Source organism: Chenopodium album, chromosome 18, assembly GCF_948465745.1.
Source record: "Chenopodium album chromosome 18, dcCheAlbu1.1, whole genome shotgun sequence".
NCBI lineage: Eukaryota > Viridiplantae > Streptophyta > Magnoliopsida > Caryophyllales > Amaranthaceae > Chenopodium > Chenopodium album.
Genome location: NC_137851.1, coordinates 48,524,796 through 48,544,434, shown reverse-complemented (window position 1 = coordinate 48,544,434; position 19,639 = coordinate 48,524,796). Strand labels below are relative to the sequence as shown.

General features: G+C 34.7%; 2 protein-coding genes across 4 annotated transcripts; one reads left to right on the top strand and one right to left on the bottom strand.

Moving 5' to 3' along the window:
- Positions 1 to 4,051: 4,051 nt before the first annotated feature.
- Positions 4,052 to 15,961, top strand: LOC145592479 (uncharacterized). Of its 3 annotated transcripts, XM_081648946.1 has the most exons (8): positions 4,052 to 4,218; positions 4,307 to 4,393; positions 6,368 to 6,461; positions 11,732 to 11,828; positions 12,641 to 12,743; positions 13,287 to 13,494; positions 14,188 to 14,274; positions 15,649 to 15,961. In XM_081648946.1, exons 3-7 carry the CDS (start codon positions 6,433 to 6,435, stop codon positions 14,189 to 14,191), a joined length of 441 nt encoding a protein of 146 aa, XP_081505072.1. In that variant the 5' UTR covers positions 4,052 to 4,218; positions 4,307 to 4,393; positions 6,368 to 6,432; the 3' UTR covers positions 14,192 to 14,274; positions 15,649 to 15,961. The 3 variants fall into 3 exon arrangements, with proteins under 3 accessions (XP_081505072.1, XP_081505074.1, XP_081505073.1); XM_081648948.1 differs by lacking the exon at positions 6,368 to 6,461 and having other exon boundaries at positions 4,055 to 4,218; positions 15,649 to 15,959; XM_081648947.1 differs by lacking the exons at positions 4,052 to 4,218; positions 4,307 to 4,393 and having other exon boundaries at positions 4,678 to 6,461.
- Positions 15,962 to 17,024: 1,063 nt separating this feature from the next.
- On the bottom strand, positions 17,025 to 17,882 carry LOC145592272 (uncharacterized). The gene has a single exon (XM_081648721.1). It carries the CDS (start codon positions 17,880 to 17,882, stop codon positions 17,025 to 17,027), a length of 858 nt encoding a protein of 285 aa, XP_081504847.1.
- Positions 17,883 to 19,639: the final 1,757 nt, after the last annotated feature.

Sequence of the window (19,639 nt, the reverse complement as noted above, 5' to 3'; positions counted from 1 at the left end):
TTTATGAAATTTTTCATACCATTGCTTTGGAGCTTGTTTCAAACCATACAAGAATTTCTTTGGTCTGCACACCTTATTCTCCATGCCAGGAACTACAAAACCCGGAGGTTGCTCCATGTAGATCTCCTCCTCCAAATCACCATTCAGAAAAGCTGTCTTAACATCCATCTGATGCACAATTAATTTGTAAGATGAAGCTAAGGCAAACAAAACACGAATAGTTGCAATTTTAGTCACAGGAGAATAAGTATAAAAAAAATCAAGGCCAAATTTTTGAGTGAATCCTCTTATCACCAATCTAGCTTTGAACCTTTCCACGGTGTCGTTGGTTCTCATTTTTCTCTTGAAAATCCACTTGCACCCAATAGCTCTACTCCCTTTTGGCAAGTCCACGAGCTCCCAAGTCCCATTAGACATGATTGAATCAAGCTCACTGTTCACAGCTTCCTTCCAGAAGGTTGCATCTACTGAACTCATAACTTCTTCGAACGATTTCGGATCTTCATCCACAACCTATAGACACAGCATGATCTCATCTAGATCATCCTCGAATTCACCAAGATTTCCACACTCTGCTATAAAGGCTGTTAGGAAATACGGCTCAAAGCTTGTCTCCACTCTCTGCCTTTTACTTCTCCTAGGTTGAATTTCACTTTCAATCCTAGGGGAAGCATCTTCTGGCTCTGCAGATGAAGAAAATGAAGAAACATCGTTAGTATCTAAGTTTTTCTTCAACGGAAATACCTGTTTAAAGAACTTTGCATCACGGGATTCAGTTATAGAGCGATCTTCCAGGCTCATAAACCTGTATGCGGCACTATTCTCAGCATAACCAATGAAAAATGTATCATAGGTCTTAGAACCTATCGTAGAGCGCTTGAACGATGGATAACCCACCTTAGCTAGACACCCCCACACTTTCATGTGATTCAAGTTTGGAGCATAACCCTTCCATATTTCACATGGAGTCTTGTCTAACTTCTTGTGAGTCACTCTGTTCTGTACATAATTTGCTGATAGAACCGCTTCACCCCACAAATTGTCTGGCAACCCGGAACTCAGGAGCATTGCATTCATCATTTCCTTCAAGGTCCTATTTTTCCTTTTTGCCACACCATTTTGCTGTGGAGTATACGGGGCAGATACTTCATGAATGATTCCCTCACTTTCACATAGATCTTTGAGGAAATCAGAGCCATACTCTCCACCCCTATCTGAGCTAACTCTCTTTATTTTCCGCTCCAACTGATTTTCTACTTCTGCCTTATACACAAGAAACTTGGACTCAGCTTCATCCTTTGTTCTTAAAAGATACACTTTGCTATATCTCGAACAATCATCAACAAAAGTGATGTAGTAGCGTTTCCCGCCTCTACTTTCCAAGTTCTTAAAGTCTGCTAAATCTGAATGAATTAGCTCAAGTAGTGTGGTCTCTCTCTTTGTGTCATATTTGTAGGGTTTCTTCACAAATTTAGACTCCGCACACACTTCACATTTTTCAAGTCCATCTAATGACATGTTTGGGAGCAAATTTAAACTCTTCATTTGTTTCAATTTCGTTACACCAACATGACCCAATGTACAATGCCATAATTCAAAGGACTCAACAATATAAGCAGAAGTAGAAATCTTATTCATTGAAGAAACAGTTACAATCTCAAGGACAAATAGGCCCCCATTAAGGTAGCCTTTTCCAACATACTCCCCATTACGGGTTAACACAAGTTTATTAGCATAAAAAACTAACTTAACTCTTACTTTGTTCAACAAAGTACCAGAAATTAAATTTCTACAAAGAGAAGGAACATACAACACATTGTGTAGAGCCAAGGTCTACCCTGAAGTCAGCTTTAGAACCACTTTGCCCTTCCCAAGTACCTCAGAGCTGCTTGAATTTCCCATGTAGACTTGTTCACCTTCCTTTGTCTCTTCCATATTGACAAACAGATCCTTGTTAGCACAGAAGTGTCTAGATGCACCAGTGTCCACAATCCATTCAGTGTTGTTCTCAACCAAATTGACTTCAGAGACAACTGCAGCAATGACATCTTTATCCTCATTCTCAACCAGATGAGCCTGACCCTTGTTCCCTCCACCCGACTTCAGATTTTTCTTCTTCTTGTTCTTGCACAGTGAAGCAAAGTGTCCCACTTCACCACATAACCAACACTTGACAGTGTTCTTCTTCTCAATCTTGCCCTTAGCTTGGAGATTTCCCTTCTTCTCAGATTTCCCCTTCTTGGCACGATTGTCACTTGATTTCCTGTCAGATTCAGTATTAGATTCAACAAGGTTAGCTTTGACTGCTAACACGTTCTTTGGCTTAGAGGAAACATCCTTAAGCCTATTGGCTTCCTCAATCTTCATGTGGCTCACAAGTTCTTCTAGGATTAAATCCCTCTTTTTATGCTTGAGGTGATTTCGATAATCAGACCAGGAATCTGTTAGTTTCTCAATTAGAACATTGGCCTGAAGGATTTCACACATCTTCATACCTTGAGCAAGAATCTCAGTAACATAATTTTCATACACATGGACTTGGTCCATGATAGGCTTTGAATCAACCAATTTGAAGTTCAACCAATTTCCAGTCACATACTTCTTTTTCCCAGCATCATCAGCACCATAATTCTTTTCTAAAGACTCCTACATCTCCTTAGCAGATTTTATATTGACATACAAATCAAATAATGTTGTTTTTCATGCTGTTCAAAAGATGACCTCTAACAAACTTATTATCACGATCAAATTTCCTGATTTCAGATTCATTAACAATGACAGTAGTGGTCCTCTGGCTAGTACCAGATTCTTTATTCCCAGGAACAGGAGTACTAGAAATTTCAATCATAGCATTGGTTTGTTCAATAGGTTTTGGGGTATCCCTAAACAAAACATAATCAACCTCTACTTGTTCAAAAGCAATCAACATCCTTTGTGACCATCTCTTATAATTAATTCCATCAAGAGACTCAACCTTAGACAAATTTAGGTATAAACGAGTTTGAGAATTGCTAGTCATGATATCAACAAAACAAATAAAAATTATTTCGCTTCTAAATTGTTGGTAAAATAATTGTTGAAATCAATAACAAACAAAAGATTAGAACTTTCCTGGATTGAATATCACAAACTCACAGTCGCGCCGTGGAACAATAATCCACTGCCTTAGAAGCGAAATACGCCACCACCGGTACAAGTTTCCTAGTGACGCACACTCCCCAAGTTTAACGCAAATCTCTCCGTAATCCGTGCACCCGAACCTGAAGAGTGGAATTGCTCAAGAACTGTTCAGATCTCAAAAGGTAGGTTTGTGTTTTTGGTTTGAAAGTGAATGAATGAAGATAGAAAGGCAATGCTCGTATTTATATGAGTCCCGAAAATCGAAGACAAATAAAACAAACCGACCTAGGAAAAAAGGCGGGCTCGATCGGGCAACCAGCCGCCCGATTGGGCACGAGATGAAGTTTTCCAGACATGGTGTTGCGCCCAGTCGGGTGAATCACCGCCCGGTCGGGCGATCTAGAAAACCACACCGGGCGAGTAATCGGGCGAGAGCCGCCCGATCGGGCTCGTCAAAACTCGACTTTGTTGCCCGGTCGGGCGAGAGCCACCCGATCGGGCGCGGGAGCTCTTCTTTTTCCTTAGCCAACTACGCCCGGTCGGGCGAACCACCGCCCGATCGGGAGCGAGAATCCGTTTGCATTACTATTTCCAACATTCAACACCACTTTGGTGTTTTCCAAGGGCGCAAGAATCCGTTTGCATTACAATTTTCTCCCTTCAAATTAAATTCTCATCAAAACTCAATATATACTCCGCAGTCCAAAAAAAACTGAAAAACCAAACCGTAATCGTACCGAAAAATTGGGTCCAAACCGTTTAAGAAATTCGGGTCGGGTAACCGAACCGATAAGGAATTAACGGTTCGGGACTTCGGGTATTGGATACCCGTTAACACAGTTTCGGGTACCCGAAATACCCGAAAATCTAAAATGTCAGTTAAAAAAAAAAAAAGCTGAGCGAAGAATTAATGAAGACCGTGTGTTTTACTTTTAAAAAAAATTAAAAAACAAAAAACCCTAATTCTGTCCTCCATCCCATTTTCTCTCTCCTTCTCCTTCTCCTTCTCCTTCTCCTCCTCTTCTCCTTCCTGCATTCACTTCAAGTCGCCAGTAGTTTCCTAGTTCATCGAAGTAATTTTATCGACGGTTTCTCCAGGTAATCTTACCGGATCTAATTTATTTGCAATGAATTTAAATTTCCCCCTTTGTTGCAACTTAGTGAAACCCTTGTCTCCGTTTCGCAGTATCCTTACCGGCCACTACTAGACTCGTGGTGGGAGTCTTCTTCGGCGTTGCAGACTTATTAGAAAGACCAAAACAAATCGATTACGGTGAGTTCTTAGTCTTTTGTTTGTTATAATTGCACTAATAGAACTTTTTAATTTCTTGGTTTATTCATGTCTTATGCATAGTTTGAATTGTAATCGTTGGTGCTAATGTGATGTTGCTTTAATTTGATGAAATAATTTACTTGGTACTATTTGTGGTTGCCGATTTGATGTTGTTTGGCGTGAATTGTAGTGCTGTAGTTTGTATTAGTGGACTGCCATGAAATTGTATAGACTGATTTCTATCAACATGCGAGTTATTATTTCAATTGATACTTTGGGCCCTCTAAATTTGAAATGATCTGTTTTATATTTTATTGTTGCTTGAGGGCTCTTAAATTTGAAATTTTATCTGTTTTATATTTTATTGTTGCTTGATGGGTAGCGTTGTATGTGTTTTATTGTTGCTCGATGGGTAGCTCTGTATCAATGTATGACCGTATAGGTGGCATTTTATGCATTTTCTTGCATGTTCTCCCAACTTTTAACATAAATTGTTAGTGCTAAGTTGCTAATTCAATACCCTTGTACTCCCATCTTGTATTACTGTACAGTAGCTTTATATACATAGTTGTTTAATAATTACCTCAGCTACAACTTAACAAACGAAGCTCAGAACACGCTTCAATGGAGGAAAATTCAACGCAGCTTCAATAGAAGAGAAAATGACAACACAGTAATTGGAAGGGAAAGAGAAAATAAGTATGAAGAGAGAGAGAAATAAAAAAAGAACACAAATTTTTGTATGTGGCTGCCACACGCCACAATTTTTATTATTTTTTTTTTAAAAATACCACAACTCTTCTCTCTTTTCTTTTCTTATCTTCTTCTCCAAGCCAAATCACACATCACCAACAACCATATCTCTACTCCACCCATTTTCTTTCTCCTCTTTTCTTAGCTTCTTCTTCAAGCCAAACCACATATCACCAATAACCATATCTCTACACCACCCATCATCTCTCTCCTCTTTGCCAAATTGCTGCAATTAAAGCCCGAAAATGTAGAAATTGGGTGTTAAATGGCTGTAAAAAATTGTGATTAATTATCCTTAAGATCATCAACAACATTTGAATTAGTGAAATCGATGAGAACCAAAGAAATGTGAGCTCGTTTTTTTCGTGGAATCTTAGATCGAATATTCTACGTCAAAAATTGTAGGGTGTTACTGGTTTGGTCAGGGGGTACTTGTAGGGTGTTACTGGTTTGGTCAGGGGTTACATGTAGGGTGTTATTGGTTTGGCGAGGGTGTTACCGGTTTGATCAGGGGTTACTCGTAGGGTGTTACTGGTTTTGATCAAAGGTTACTTGTAGGGTGTTACTGGTTTGGTTAGGGGTTACTTTTAGGGTGTTACTAGTTTTGCTGAAGGGTTACTGGTAGAGTGTTACTGGTTTGGTTAGGGAATACTTGTAGGATGTTACTAGTTTTGCTCAAGGGTTACTTGTAGGGTGTTACTGGTTTGGTATGGGGCTTACAAGCAACCGTTGAATAAGTAACAAGTAACCCTTGATTAAGTAATCCATACAAGTAACCTTTGAAGTAACTCATATAAGTAACCCTTGAATTAGTAACTCATACAAGTAACCCTTGTATAAGTAACTCATACAAGTAACCCTTTAATTAACCCATACAAGTAACCCTGAAAAAAAAAAAATAATACAAGTAACCCCTGGAAAAATTACAAGTAAATCTTGAAAAAAAAATACAAGTAACTCCTGAAAAAAAAAATACAAGTAATTCTTAGAAAAAAAAATACAAGTAATTCTTGAAAAAAAAATATAAGTAACCCCTGAATAAGTAATCTATACAAGTAACCCCTGAAAAAAAAAATACAAGTAACCCCTGAAAAAAAAAAAAACAAGTAACCCGTGAAAAATAAAATACAAGTAACCTTGACAAAACCAGTAACCCCGTTATGCGAGTGAATAGTAATCCCGTTATGCGTACGTAATCTGTTATTTTTACTGACTTGGCAGCACCCTATTGCCCTGCTGCACCAAAAAAGCTCCGAAAAAAGAAAGCAAATGAGTGATAGCAAGTGATGTCAGGAAAAAGGAGGAACAAATTTCGGTAAGACACTATTCTACTGTTCATAATGAATAGTTTCGCCAAACTTCTCTCGTTTTAAAGATTGTAGATTTCAAGTTACGGTCCATAAATAGATAAAAACTTTTTATGATTCCAACAACAGCTATAATAATTTCAAATTGCAACATAAAGTTTTTCACTTGACAAAAAAAGTTATTTTTACTCATTTAAATAGAAATGAGCAAAGCTATATTTTTATATCACTAACTCATAGTACGTACAAATCTTGCTCATTTAAGTCAAATGAGCAAATTTTAAAACCAATTGGACTTTACTAGGTACAACAGATTGTACAGTGCATGAGTTGCAACTTAACCTACAAAGCTCTTGAACTGATACAACCTCCTACCGGCTACCGCAGACCCACAATAGATAGGTTGCAGGCGTGCAGCTTTTGTGTCCACCTGCAGAACGAAAAGTTTAAGTGTAAATTACGTAGGAAATGTAGAATCAGACTATTAAAAATACATCTATATTAGCAACTACTTGAGCATGAAAATATGTGAAGAAATAATTATAGCAAGTAGCAAAGCTATATGTTCATGTTCACATATCAAATCGTCCAGAAAATTACCAAAAGCCTCTTCTAACTCTGTGTTAGTCTTGGTCTACAGAGTTCTCATATCAGTTTTCTTTCTTTTTAACTTAGGTCCCACCTTACCTGATTTGCAAAAAAGCCAGTTATGCACATGATAGAATGCGCCGACAAATAAGGACAATAGTAAAAACTTGTATTACTAAATAGAAAAAAGCAGATGATACTGTTGAAAGCCATACACCAACAGTCCAACACCAAGAGGTTACACTACATGCCAAAAACTGAATGGCGTAAAAGTTCACTCTAATTAGATGTTACTTTATGTCCACACGGCTACCCTGGAATTCATTTTTTCTTTGTAGTCTTAGTTACCTTGTTTATCAGATATGTACAACAACAAAAGAAAGAAAAAATCAAAATGCATTCTCCATTCTCCATTCTCTAGAAAGAACAAATAATGAGAATTCTATGAAAAAAAAAATCCTTACCCTGTTTGGGGAGAGTGGATAGGGAATGATATATAAATGTACAACCTTTCTCCAAATAGGATAAATTAAAAGCATATGTATGCCTTATTTTATTTATTTTTTATGTAAGTTGGTATCTATCATAAGGAGGCAAGCACTAGTTTCTACCCGTGAAGGTTAATAACATCCACTTGAGAAACTGGCTAATATTAGTAATCCAGGTCTAAGGGCAATATTATGATTCCTCACCCTCCATTACTATTCCCTTATTATTGTGATAGAAAAAAGTGAGGACAAGGGGTTGAATATTGGTAAGCTCTTCAACCTCCTACACCCAAGAGTTGGTAAACATACCTTGACTTTGCTTGACCTCCGGTCTTTGCATTTGCTTGACTTCTAGTGTCTGATTGTTCCCCTGTGTTTGCTTGCTCCCCCGTCTCTACTCTATTCTCCAAATCCAATTTCAATAGATTACATCCATTAACCAAATCGGCCAACCCAGTTAATCCTGTCAATTGCAATTCTGTAACACCCTCAAAATTCGAGTATTTTTAAAACAATAAGAGTAACCTTTTTAACTTTCAAAATCCAACTATCGAACTGTGAGAGTGTTACTGCCACACCTATTTTCCGTAGAAAATAAAAGCAAAGCAAAAAATGAAATAATAATTAATAAACTAAGTGGTCTAATTGGTGGCAAAATAAAATAGACATTACATCAAAACTGCAATTATTTTGAAACTAATAGGTGAAAAAAAAATAATTAAATTCGGAAATAAACTAAAATGTCTTAGCTACGTGATTATTCTAACGTCTTCTCACACGTAACCGAGTACTCTCTTACCAACCTGCAAAATAAATCAGAAACAAGAAAAGAGAGAAAACTCCCAAAAGATAAACTGAGTAATTCCAACTCCATCCCGTAAAATAAATAATTTTAGTTCAAAACATTCTATACATAATATAGTCTCATAGACATTATAATACTTAACTAAAATTAACTTGTCACATAACATTTTATTACTTTAGTTAAGAGAGGGAAAGAGAACGCCAATAAGCCGGGACTAGTCCTTGTCACCACCTACTTTACAGTGGGTCGCGCGTTACCCCAAATGGCCATGAAATAAACAGAATATCCCTAGTATGCACACCTCTCACTAATACCCAGTGATTAGGAGGAAGACTAACAACAATATACAATAATTTAAACCAACTAGTAGCAACCATAACTACTAGTGGGCAACCTGTTCTTCACCCTTTCGGGTTTCATTTCCCTTCTTAAATTAAATTTCACTGGACATTTTATTAGATTAAATCATCCGATTACATTGTACACAAGTATTGCACAAATCAATTTAATTCCAAGTAACAATACTTCAATTTCAGTATTATTAGACCATAGTCATCCTACATAACACATAGACCATCAATCACATATTACCAATCATCCAATTCCTTGTTTATTTAAAAAAAACTCATATGATATCAAATAATCAAATTTTCCGAAAATACATATACTAGTACACAAAATAGAAAGCTAGTATATAAATTGATTCCATAATATATATCATACGATAGCCTACTCCTCACATATAATTACATAAGCACGTATTTGGCACACAATATATCAAAACAATTTCCTTACGGGATTTTAAAGATGATGGACATTGAAAATTACCTGACTCGTGGATAAAGGTTAGTAGTTCCCCGAGTAATCACCTATACGACCTTCGTCTACAAATAAACAAATAAATGGCCTAAGTTAGATAATTATGCAACTAATTGAGAAGTTAGGCGTAAGATCAACATATTACCACCCATAATCTAATCACCCCATAAGTACACTAATTGATAATAAGTTGAGTGATAAATATTGAAGATGACCATTTAGCTTTCGTAAAACAAAAGTTAAAGGTAAAATTCTTTCTTTTTTTTTTTTTTTTTTTTTCAAAAAAAAAAAAAAAGAAACGAAACCCACAAAACACCATTAACCAAACTTATGAAATCATCAAATTAAATGTTTACAAAATATGACAATCCACCACCATATATATAGTACTCCAACCCATATACTGTAACTTGTTCCACTCCCCCTTTTTGTAAGATAGTAGCAGGATATATATACTAATAGTATTTTGATGGATTTAGCAAATTTCGAAAGCGGAAATGTGTGTAGCAATAATGATGATGATAATTGACGGTATGAGTTGAAGCTATGGTGGTGTAGTATTGAGATATAAAAATGGAGATAAGCAACAAATTCGATTTAAGTGCCCAAAAGATTGGGTTCGTCAACGAAGTTACGGGTTGTACAATGAAAGGAGTTAAAGGTTTCTAGTTGTAAGATTGGAGCTTAATTGTCTAGTTAAAGTCATCAAAATAAAGAAGAATTATGAGCTCTTTTACCTATCAATTTGGCTTACCAATTAATGGAGATGGGGTGGAAGAAGAAGCAATGTAGTAGTATTTTTTTTTTTCTTTGTGCACTCCCTTTCTCACGGCCAAGAATTATATAGGGTGGAATTTGGGTGGAATTGTGGTATAAGATAGATTCATGTAACTAACTATGATAAGATTAAAATTCAAATTGTAGATAAAATTAGTTTTTTAATAGGATTGAATCCTACGTTGAAATAAGGATGTATTTTTTATTTTATTTTATTTTTATTTTTTAATTTTTTATCAAATCCGAAAATAATAATTATAAAATCTATTAAAATAACATATATAATTAAAGTTTATACTAGCTAGAAAATTTGGGGTATTACATCTACTCCCCCTTAAAACAAAAGTTCGTCCTCGAACTTGAAAGTTAGCTCTCAAATAAGGCTCACGCGATGACATAGGCTAAGTTAGTATTGCATTCTACCCCCCTTTAAGAGTTTCGACCTCGAAACTTATCATACCTAGTCAAAAAGTCCTAGGTAACGCTTTTTCATATCATGCTCAGCTTCCCAAGTTGCTTCTTCTATTAGACCATAGCACTTTAAGTAACTTTACCGCCTTATTTTGAGTACTTCTCGTTTTGGTGTCAGAGAATTTTCACAGGGCGTTCTTCGAAAGTTAAGGTCTCATCTAGCTCAATAGTTTCAGGTTGGATAACATGGGTAGGGTCATGAACATACTTTCGGAGTTGGGAAACATGAAAAACATTATGAACATTGGCTAGCTCCATGGGTAAGGCTAATTGGCATGCCACCTCTCTAACTCTCTTTAACACCTCATATGGCCCAATGTATCTAGGACTCAACTTCCCCTTTTTACCAAACCGCATGACTCCCTTGGTAGGTGAAACCTTAAGTAAAGCCTTTTCCCCGACTTCAAATTCCACTATTCTCCTATTCATCTGACTTTTGTCGATCCTCTGCCTTCATGTTTGCCTGGATAAGCCTAACTTGCTTCGTTGTTTCTTCAATCATTTGTGGCCCCAAAGTTAAAGACTCATTGATATCGCTCCAACACAAGGGACTCCTACATTTTCTCCCATACAACGCTTCATAAGGTGCCATTCCTATGCTCGCATGATGGCTATTATTGTATGAAAATTCGATCATAGGTAATCTTTCGTCCCATGATCCACCAAAGTCCATCACACAAGCTCTTAACATGTCCTCTAGGGTGTGAATTGTTCTCTCCATTTGTCCATCTATAGTAGGGTGAAACGCTGTGCTAAACTTCAGGATAGTACCAAATGCTTGCTGAAATATTTCCCAGAACTTTGATAAAAATCTTGAATCTTTGTCTGAATTAATATCTTTAGAAACTCCATGTAACCTCACAATTTCTTTCACATAGGCATTTGCCAACTGATTCACATTCCAAGTGTCCTTTATTGCTATGAACCTTGTTGTCTTTGTTAGACGATCAACTATGACCCAAATAGCATTCTTTGCTGCCCTTATAAGTGGTAATCCCATCACAAAATCCATAGAGATAGACTCCCTTATAAGTGCTTAATGTTTGGGTGAATTTAATAACTTCACAGTATTGAATGATAGTTTAGATTTTTTTTTCTAGTGAAGGATGACAATTGATTTATTTACTTAAAAAAAATGATAATTGATCGCTTCTAAACCTGAGAAATAGTTGAATTCAATTGCATTTTTAAAATTTATGACTAGTGATTTGAGTTTTGGATTGTGTTATTGGATTCAAATATTGAACATGATAAATATGTTCCTTATTGTACTGATATGTAATCTTATACAGAATTGTTAATTCTTCTATTTCTTTATTTTTATTGATAGGTTTACGATGTCAGAGACCATGGATGAGATCAAATTTATTGGTAATAATCATCCTGACGATGTCAAATGGCTGTGTTCACTATCCGAGTCGGAACTTGTAAGCTTGACCTTATGTTATGATCAATAGGCTCATATTCTGCTTATATTATGTCATGAATTCATGTTAAATTAGGCCAGTAATATAAATTCTTATATTGAATAGTTTGCACCAAGAGCTTTAATGGCAAGGCTGGCAACTTGATAGGATCAAGCGTGATTCTACAAACTGAGCGCATTTGTTACCGCTCATCAACATAAGTGTTGCTGTTCATTACTTAGTCAGAAAACTAATAGTTGGTTGATGTTTAGATAGTGGTATAGTGGATCTTGTGCCATATCACATTGGTGTGAAAATTAGGTAATATTTCTTAGGACATACAAATTTAATTGATAAAAATTAGCAGATTCAGGTTTCAAAAGTTCAACAGATTAAACCAAATTTCTTATTTATTTATTTTTTACGTCCTATGTTGCAGTTTATTTTCTTTGTGTAATCTAAAAGCATTGAGATACCCATGTCAACACTAGCACTTATTCCAAACTTTAAAAGCATACTATTCAATGTGGTGCCATTGGGGTGGAGGGGCTATTGCAGTAGACATTTAGTTCTGCATTTATATTAGAGATCTGTTACAAATTTACAATCTTTTGGGTTCAATAATGTAAAGACTGATCTGACTAATATTGTAAGGCTATTGCTTATAATTTAGTTGTGGCTGGAAGCTGGATGATAGATCATGTACCTCCTTATGTTTATATATATATATATATATATATATATATATATATATATGCAAGTTAATTAATTGTTGATGCATAATTTATTGCCAAAACTTTGTTACTGACTTGATGGTAATACAACGTTGACAGGACATGCTTATCAGCCTAAAGAAGCTTGCCCTTCAACGAGCTCAAGCCATAGGGCATGAAAGTCTAGCCCAGAAATTTGATCTGAAAATGCTCCGAGCACTTGGCAAGTTCATACGTTAATTTTTTTAAAAAAACCTTTTAAAAAAAAGGGTAAAGAAAGAATGACATAAGCGTTTGGTATGTTTTATAATGAGTTTTTTTTTTTTTTTTTTTTTTTTTTTTTTTTTTTTTGTCTTTTTCCTCCATTGTATTTCTCCTAGAAATTTCATATTCAGTAAAATGTTCACCCATCTGAAACTTTGACTCTGTGCCCATTATTTCTGTTATACTGCCTATCCTGAGTTTTAAATGAGATATTTGGTCAGATTAAATGAGGTATTTAAAACGCGAGTTTTAAATGTGTAATTATAAAACTTGGCACATTTGAGTTTTAAATGTGGTTATGCACCTTTTGGGTGACAGCTAGGAGTAAGAAATCTGAATGATTTATATGCATTGTTGCGCCTTTTGTCTGCTATGCTTGTTTGAAACACAAATGTGCCAAGTTTTATAATTACACAGCTTTCAATGGATGTATTGATCAAAGAAAACTAGAGTCTGCAGATTGGCACAACTGATTTATCTCCTCATCTGCATGCTTTTGCAGGATATATATTGATGCAACACATCAAAGGAGAAGTAAATGAATTGCAATTGACAGGATTAACTGGGTTGGCCGATTTGGTTAATAGATGTAATCTATTGAAATTGGATTTGGAGAATAGAGTAGAGACGGGAGAGCAAGCAAACACAGGAGAACAATCAGACACTGGAAGTCAAGCAAATGCAAAGACTGGAGGTCAAGCAAAGTCAAGGTATGTTTACCCACTCTTAGGGTGCAGGAGGTTGAAGAGCTTACCACTATTCAACCCCTTGTCCTCACTTTTTTCTATCACAATAATAAGGGAATAGTAATGGACGGTGAGGAATCATAATATTGCCCTTAGACCTGGATTACTAATATTTGCCAGTTTCTCAACTGGATGTTATTAACCTTCACGGGTAGAAACTAGTGCTTGCCTCCTTATGATACATACCAACTTACATAAAAAATAAATAAAATAAGGTATACATATGCTTTTAATTTATACTATTTGGAGAAAGGTTGTACATTTATATATCATTCCCAATCCACTCTCCCCAAACAGGGTAAGGATTTTTTTTTTTCATCGAATTCTCATTATTTGTTCTTTGTAGAGAATAGAGAATGCATTTTGATTTTTTCTTTCTTTTGTTGTTGTACATATCTGATAAACAAGGTAACTAAGACTGCAAAGAAAAAATGAATTCCAGGGTAGCCGTGTGGACATAAAGTAACATCTAATTAGAGTGAACTCTTACGCCATTCAGTTTTTGGCATGTAGTGTAACCTCTTGGTGTTGGACTGTTGGTGTATGGCTTTCAACAGTATTGTCTGCTTTTTTCTATTTAGTAATACAAGTTTTTACTATTGTCCTTATTTGTCGGCGCATTCTATCATGTGCATAACTGGCTTTTTTGCAAATCAGGTAAGGTGGGACCTAAGTTAAAAAGAAAGAAAACTGATATGAGAACTCTGTAGACCAAGACTAACACAGAGTTAGAAGAGGCTTTTGGTAATTTTCTATTTCTGGACGATTTGATATGTGAACTTGAACATATAGCTTTGCTACTTGCTATAATTATTTCTTCACATATTTTCATGCTCAAGTAGTTGCTAATATAGTTGTATTTTTAATTGTTAAGACTTAGGGTAATTTTTACTTCTTGCAACCTACATTTTCTTGGCTTGCCTTATGTGAAAGGTAGGCTCTAGTTGTGGGAAGGGTTGCTGCAGTCTTTTATTAAAATGTGTTTATTGGTAATTTTTCCATGTGGTTTGGGGACCAATAATGTCTTGCTATGTGAAATGTGGTTAGCTCCGGCTGTCGGAGGATCATTGTATCGATCATTTTAGAATGTTTTTGTTGGTAATTTTTCCTTGGGGCCTGTTCACATCCTCGTGAAGTTTTTAGTGTTAGGATACTTTATTATTTATCTTGGATGTGGATTATGATGTTACATGTTTCTCCTTTGTGGTCAATGGCTCAATGTCATGTCTCTGGCAAAACTAGAATGGAATGGATAGCAAATTTTACAAAAGGTTCACTTTTCATTCTTTATAAGGGACCTTTTTTTTTATTCTGACATCATTGTTGTTATGCTTACCTTGCCAATTATGATGTCAGTGGTATTATAATGAGAGCCTGATGAAATATTAAGAAACGTTCATTGTTGGTGTTTGGTTTCTATACTCTATAGGTCCAAATCACAATAAGACCCTTGAAGTTGCAGTAGTAGTAGCCATTGGGGTAGTGGGGAACTGCATTTAATTATTAATACACTTGAGGTGCTATTTCTACATTGAGGAAAAAATTGAAGGATTTTAGAAGGTCATGATTGTCCTGTTTTATTTTCAGCCACAAGGTTGTTATTGGTGAGGGATAATCATCTTGGGTTTAATGTATTACATCCATGCTAATAGGATATCTTCTTCTAGCTCGTTAGCTTATGAAAAAACCTCTTTTTTTTAAGTAGGAAAGACAAGGCTGTCTGTTGAATCAGGTATTAAGTTTGTGGACCTGTTGCCTAAAAGGTTTGTGTTCGTGTGTGTGTGCAAACACTCTTTGGGAACAATATTGTATGAAATGTTTGGAGCATTGTAACATGTAAAAAGTGGAAATGTTGATTTTTCTAATATAAGTAAATGGAGCATAAGATTCTCGTTGAAAGGCTTGTTGGTGTTCCATAAAGATTAAAGTACTTTAGTAATCATTTGAAATTAATGTATTTGCTTTAATTTCACCTTTTGTTTGTTCCTATAGATAGGTTATTTAGAATGTTTGCTACTAGTATTAAGATAAGCAAAAATACACAGTAATTCTTTTTAGAACATTTTAAAATGTTCTACATTTCCTATGTAATTTACACTTGAACTTTTCGTTCTGCAGGTGGACACAAAAGCTGCACACCTGCAACCTATCTATTGTGGGTCTGCGGTAGCCGGTAGGAGGTTGTATCAGATCAAGGGCTTTGTAGGCTAAGTTGCAACTCATGCACTGTATAATCTGTCGTACCTAGTAAAGTCCAATTGGTTTTAAAATTTGCTCATTTGACTTAAATGAGCAAAATTTGTACGTACTATGAGTTAGTGATATAAAAATATAGCTTTGCTCATTTCTATTTAAATGAGTAAAAATAACTTTTTTTTGTCAAGTGAATAACTTTATGTTGAAATTTGAAATTATTATAGCTGTTGTTGGAATCATAAAAAGTTTTTGTCTATTTATGGACCCTAAGTTGCCGAAATTATCCTTGGCTTGGGAAGCTATTTACGGTCTTACCACTGCATGTTGACTTGCGTTGCCTTCCACCTCAACTTTGTTCTTTTTTTTTGTTCCTCCTTTTTCCTGATATCACTTGCTATCACTCATTTGCTTTTTTTTTTTTTTTAATTTTTTTTATTTCTCTCTCTTCATAATTACTTTCTCTTTCCCTTCCAATTACTGTGCTGTCATTTTCTCTTCTATTGAAGCTGCGTTGAATTTTCCTCCATTGAAGCGTGTTCTGAGCTTCGTTTGTTAAGTTGTAGCTGAGGTAATTATTAGTTCTTATACATGTTTCTTTCACTTTAGGAGATGCCTTAACTTAGAGGTGGAAATTATAGGTGAAAAATAGCGTACATTGTAATCAAGTTTTAGTTTGGACATAACATGGGCGTATTTGGGTAACACAATTTTGTGTTGTCGCAAGAGCAAGCGAGCATGATAATAACAACCAAAAGGTTTTTTTATCTATTAAATTTGATAAATATATTTTATCAACATGGTGGTTATGATAAGTTAGGGTATAATCTTGAGAGAAGATTATCCTAACTTCTTGTGTATACCTTTGCTTAATAAAAAAAAAAAATGATAGGTTAGAGGATTGGATTGGAAAAAAATGTAAAGTAATATGAAGAGTTGATCCATTTTACTTTATAAATTGTCCAGTGTTAAGAAACCAAATGGCAAATAAAATAGAAGGTTTGAATCAAGGTTATATTTTTCACAAGCTTCCCCACTTTTGTAAGTGGACACTAATTTATTTGGAGGTAGTTGTATTAGTCATGTTTTTTTTTTTTAAGAACAACCATACCTTTTTATTTTTTTATTTTCTATTTTTAACAACCATACTTCGATCACAAGGAAAAAGTAAATGGAATTGGTATAATTTCCATGAGAAAAATAAAGATAATGTAGTTCTATTGGAATACTTTTATTTGTGTAAAATAGAATGAATTAAGTTTTTCTTCCTTTACAAAATTGGTTTCCCAATATAGTGGAAACTAATGGCTAATTACATTAAGAAGGGAAACCCTTGTTCTTAATAAGCATCTAGATATTGCCTCCAAGGACTCTTCAATCTCTTGAACACTCACTTCAAGTGCTCCTAATTGTTTCAACAATTCTTGACTCATTTTAACATCAACGTTTGTCTTCTTTGCTCTATGAGCAAAAATCGCGTCATCAATCTTCATTATTTCGTTAGAATCCGCTTGTGTATCGTATGATATGCTCTTAGATTGCATCAATTTAGTCATTAATGACCAACTCTTTCCTTTGTTTGTTGGTTCGGAAAAATAAGCCAAGACATATTTCAAACTCGAAAAACTAATAATCTCAGCTTCGTTTAGCATTTTCAAAGTAGGGATGTTGTATTTTCCATCTTTCTCCAAGTTTAGCTTGTGCAACTTTTGTAAGCATTTGTTTGCCCTTTTTTGAATTTTCTTCCTTGACATCAAATAAGCATTGATATCCTTTTCTTGTTCACTGCTTTTTCTTCGAAGACATGATTGAAGCTCGACGATGGATTCTTTCATCATGGACAAAACATCATTAGTGGTTGAACAAGCTTCTAATAAGCCAAGAGAACCTTCTAGAACCTCTTCAACAACACTTTGGTGTTCTCCAAGGGAAAGCACTTTTTGGTTCATGGAACACTTGATTAAATTGTTGATGCCTTCATACAAATTCTTGATATCATACAAGTTGTTACATATGGATGCCACCGAAGAAGACGGTGATGAGCTCGAGCTAGTGATCTTGAGCAAGAGATCCTCGATGCTCGACTCTAGAGGGTACGGAGTACATGGCCAACTGCTTGAACGAACGTGAGAAGTAGTTCTTCGGATCGAATTAGCCATTTTATTGTTGGATAAAAGCTAACAAGAGCTTATGTTCAAGCTATAATAAGAAGTTTTGGAAGAACAAGATGAATGATTTCATTAGGTTTCATGTATATATATATATATATATATATATATATATATATATATATATATATATATATATATATATATATATATATATATATGGACCAACACAAACTTTTCGAGTAGTACATACGAATATACGATACGTACATTATTCGTGTGCATGGATGGCATGCCTCTGTAACACCAGACACACATAATTTTTAAATTTCATTTGGATGATTTTGAGATCATTTATTTTTATAGTTAGGAAACATCAATATAATAAAGGACGTGGACATCATATATTTCAAACATATAATGTATAAAATAATACTACAAAAATGTATTATTAATTAAATTATTGTTCATGTTCATATGCACGTCAACCAATTTAAAATGTAACTTAACACATGAATGAAATACACATAAAATAATAATAAATTAAAAGAGTGTAGCATGACTTATTATAAGACAGGCCACAACACTAGAGCAACTTGATTAATGTTTACAATAATTAGCAAGATCGTATGTGATTTCCTAGTTGGTGGTGCAAGACTAATTATAAACTAATCATAATTTGGTTGGGGAGCATGAAGAATCTTTACAGCCTTGAATTTCTTGTATTTAAATCGATTTTATTTACCTTCGTGTAAACTATTTGATACTCAAACTATCATTTCTTTGTTAATTAGCTTAAATTATGGTTTTTTTTTTCTTTTTTTTTTTTTTAAATATTTTTTTTTGGGCGCGTGAGTGATTTTTGATTGAGATAATTTACCAATATCATTGGATAATATAGATTGTACTATATATTGTACTTGTACTAAACCATTAGTTATTTAGTTATACTTTTATTATACGGAAAAAAAAGTTTAATACTCCCTCTTTTTCTTTTGTTGGTCCTATATTAAATTTTTACAAATTTTTATACATGGCTGGTCATACCGTGTGGTCGGAATTACTTGTAGAGGGTTACTTGTTTGGTCAGGGACACAGGGATGTAAGGGTAATTTATTTTTTTAAACGGGTAGGGGTTACTTATTCTAGGGTTACTTGTTTGGTTAGGGATTACTTGTAGGGGGTTACTCGTTTGGTCAGGGTATACTTGTAAGACTTACTTTTTTTTTTTTTTTTTTTTCTTTTTTAACGGGTAGGGGTTACTTATTCTGGGATAACTCGTTTAGTCAGGGGTAAATTATAGAGGTTATTACTTATTCATGAGTTACTTATTCAAGGGTTACTTGGTCGGACAGGGGTTACTCTCACACTGAAAACGAGCTAACCAACTAAGTAAGAAACCTCTACAAGTAACCCCTGAATAAGTTAACCCATACAAGTAACCCCTGAATAAGTAACCCCTACAAGCAACCCTACCACACCTGAAAAACGAGCTAATCGACCGAGGCCCCGTTCTTTAGAGCTGCTCTGCTTTGCTCTGCTGAAATCTGCTCTGCTTCAATCTGCTCAACTCTGCCCTGCTCTGCTCTGCTCTACTTAACAATAATACTTAATATTGAATTATAATAATAATAATAATTAATATTTAATAATAATAATAAATAATTAATATTTAATAATAATAATTAAAATATTAAAAATTAATACTTAATAATAACAATAATAATAATAATAAATAATTAATATTTAATAATAGTAATACTATTAAAAATTAATATTTAATAATAATAATAATAATAATTAATAAT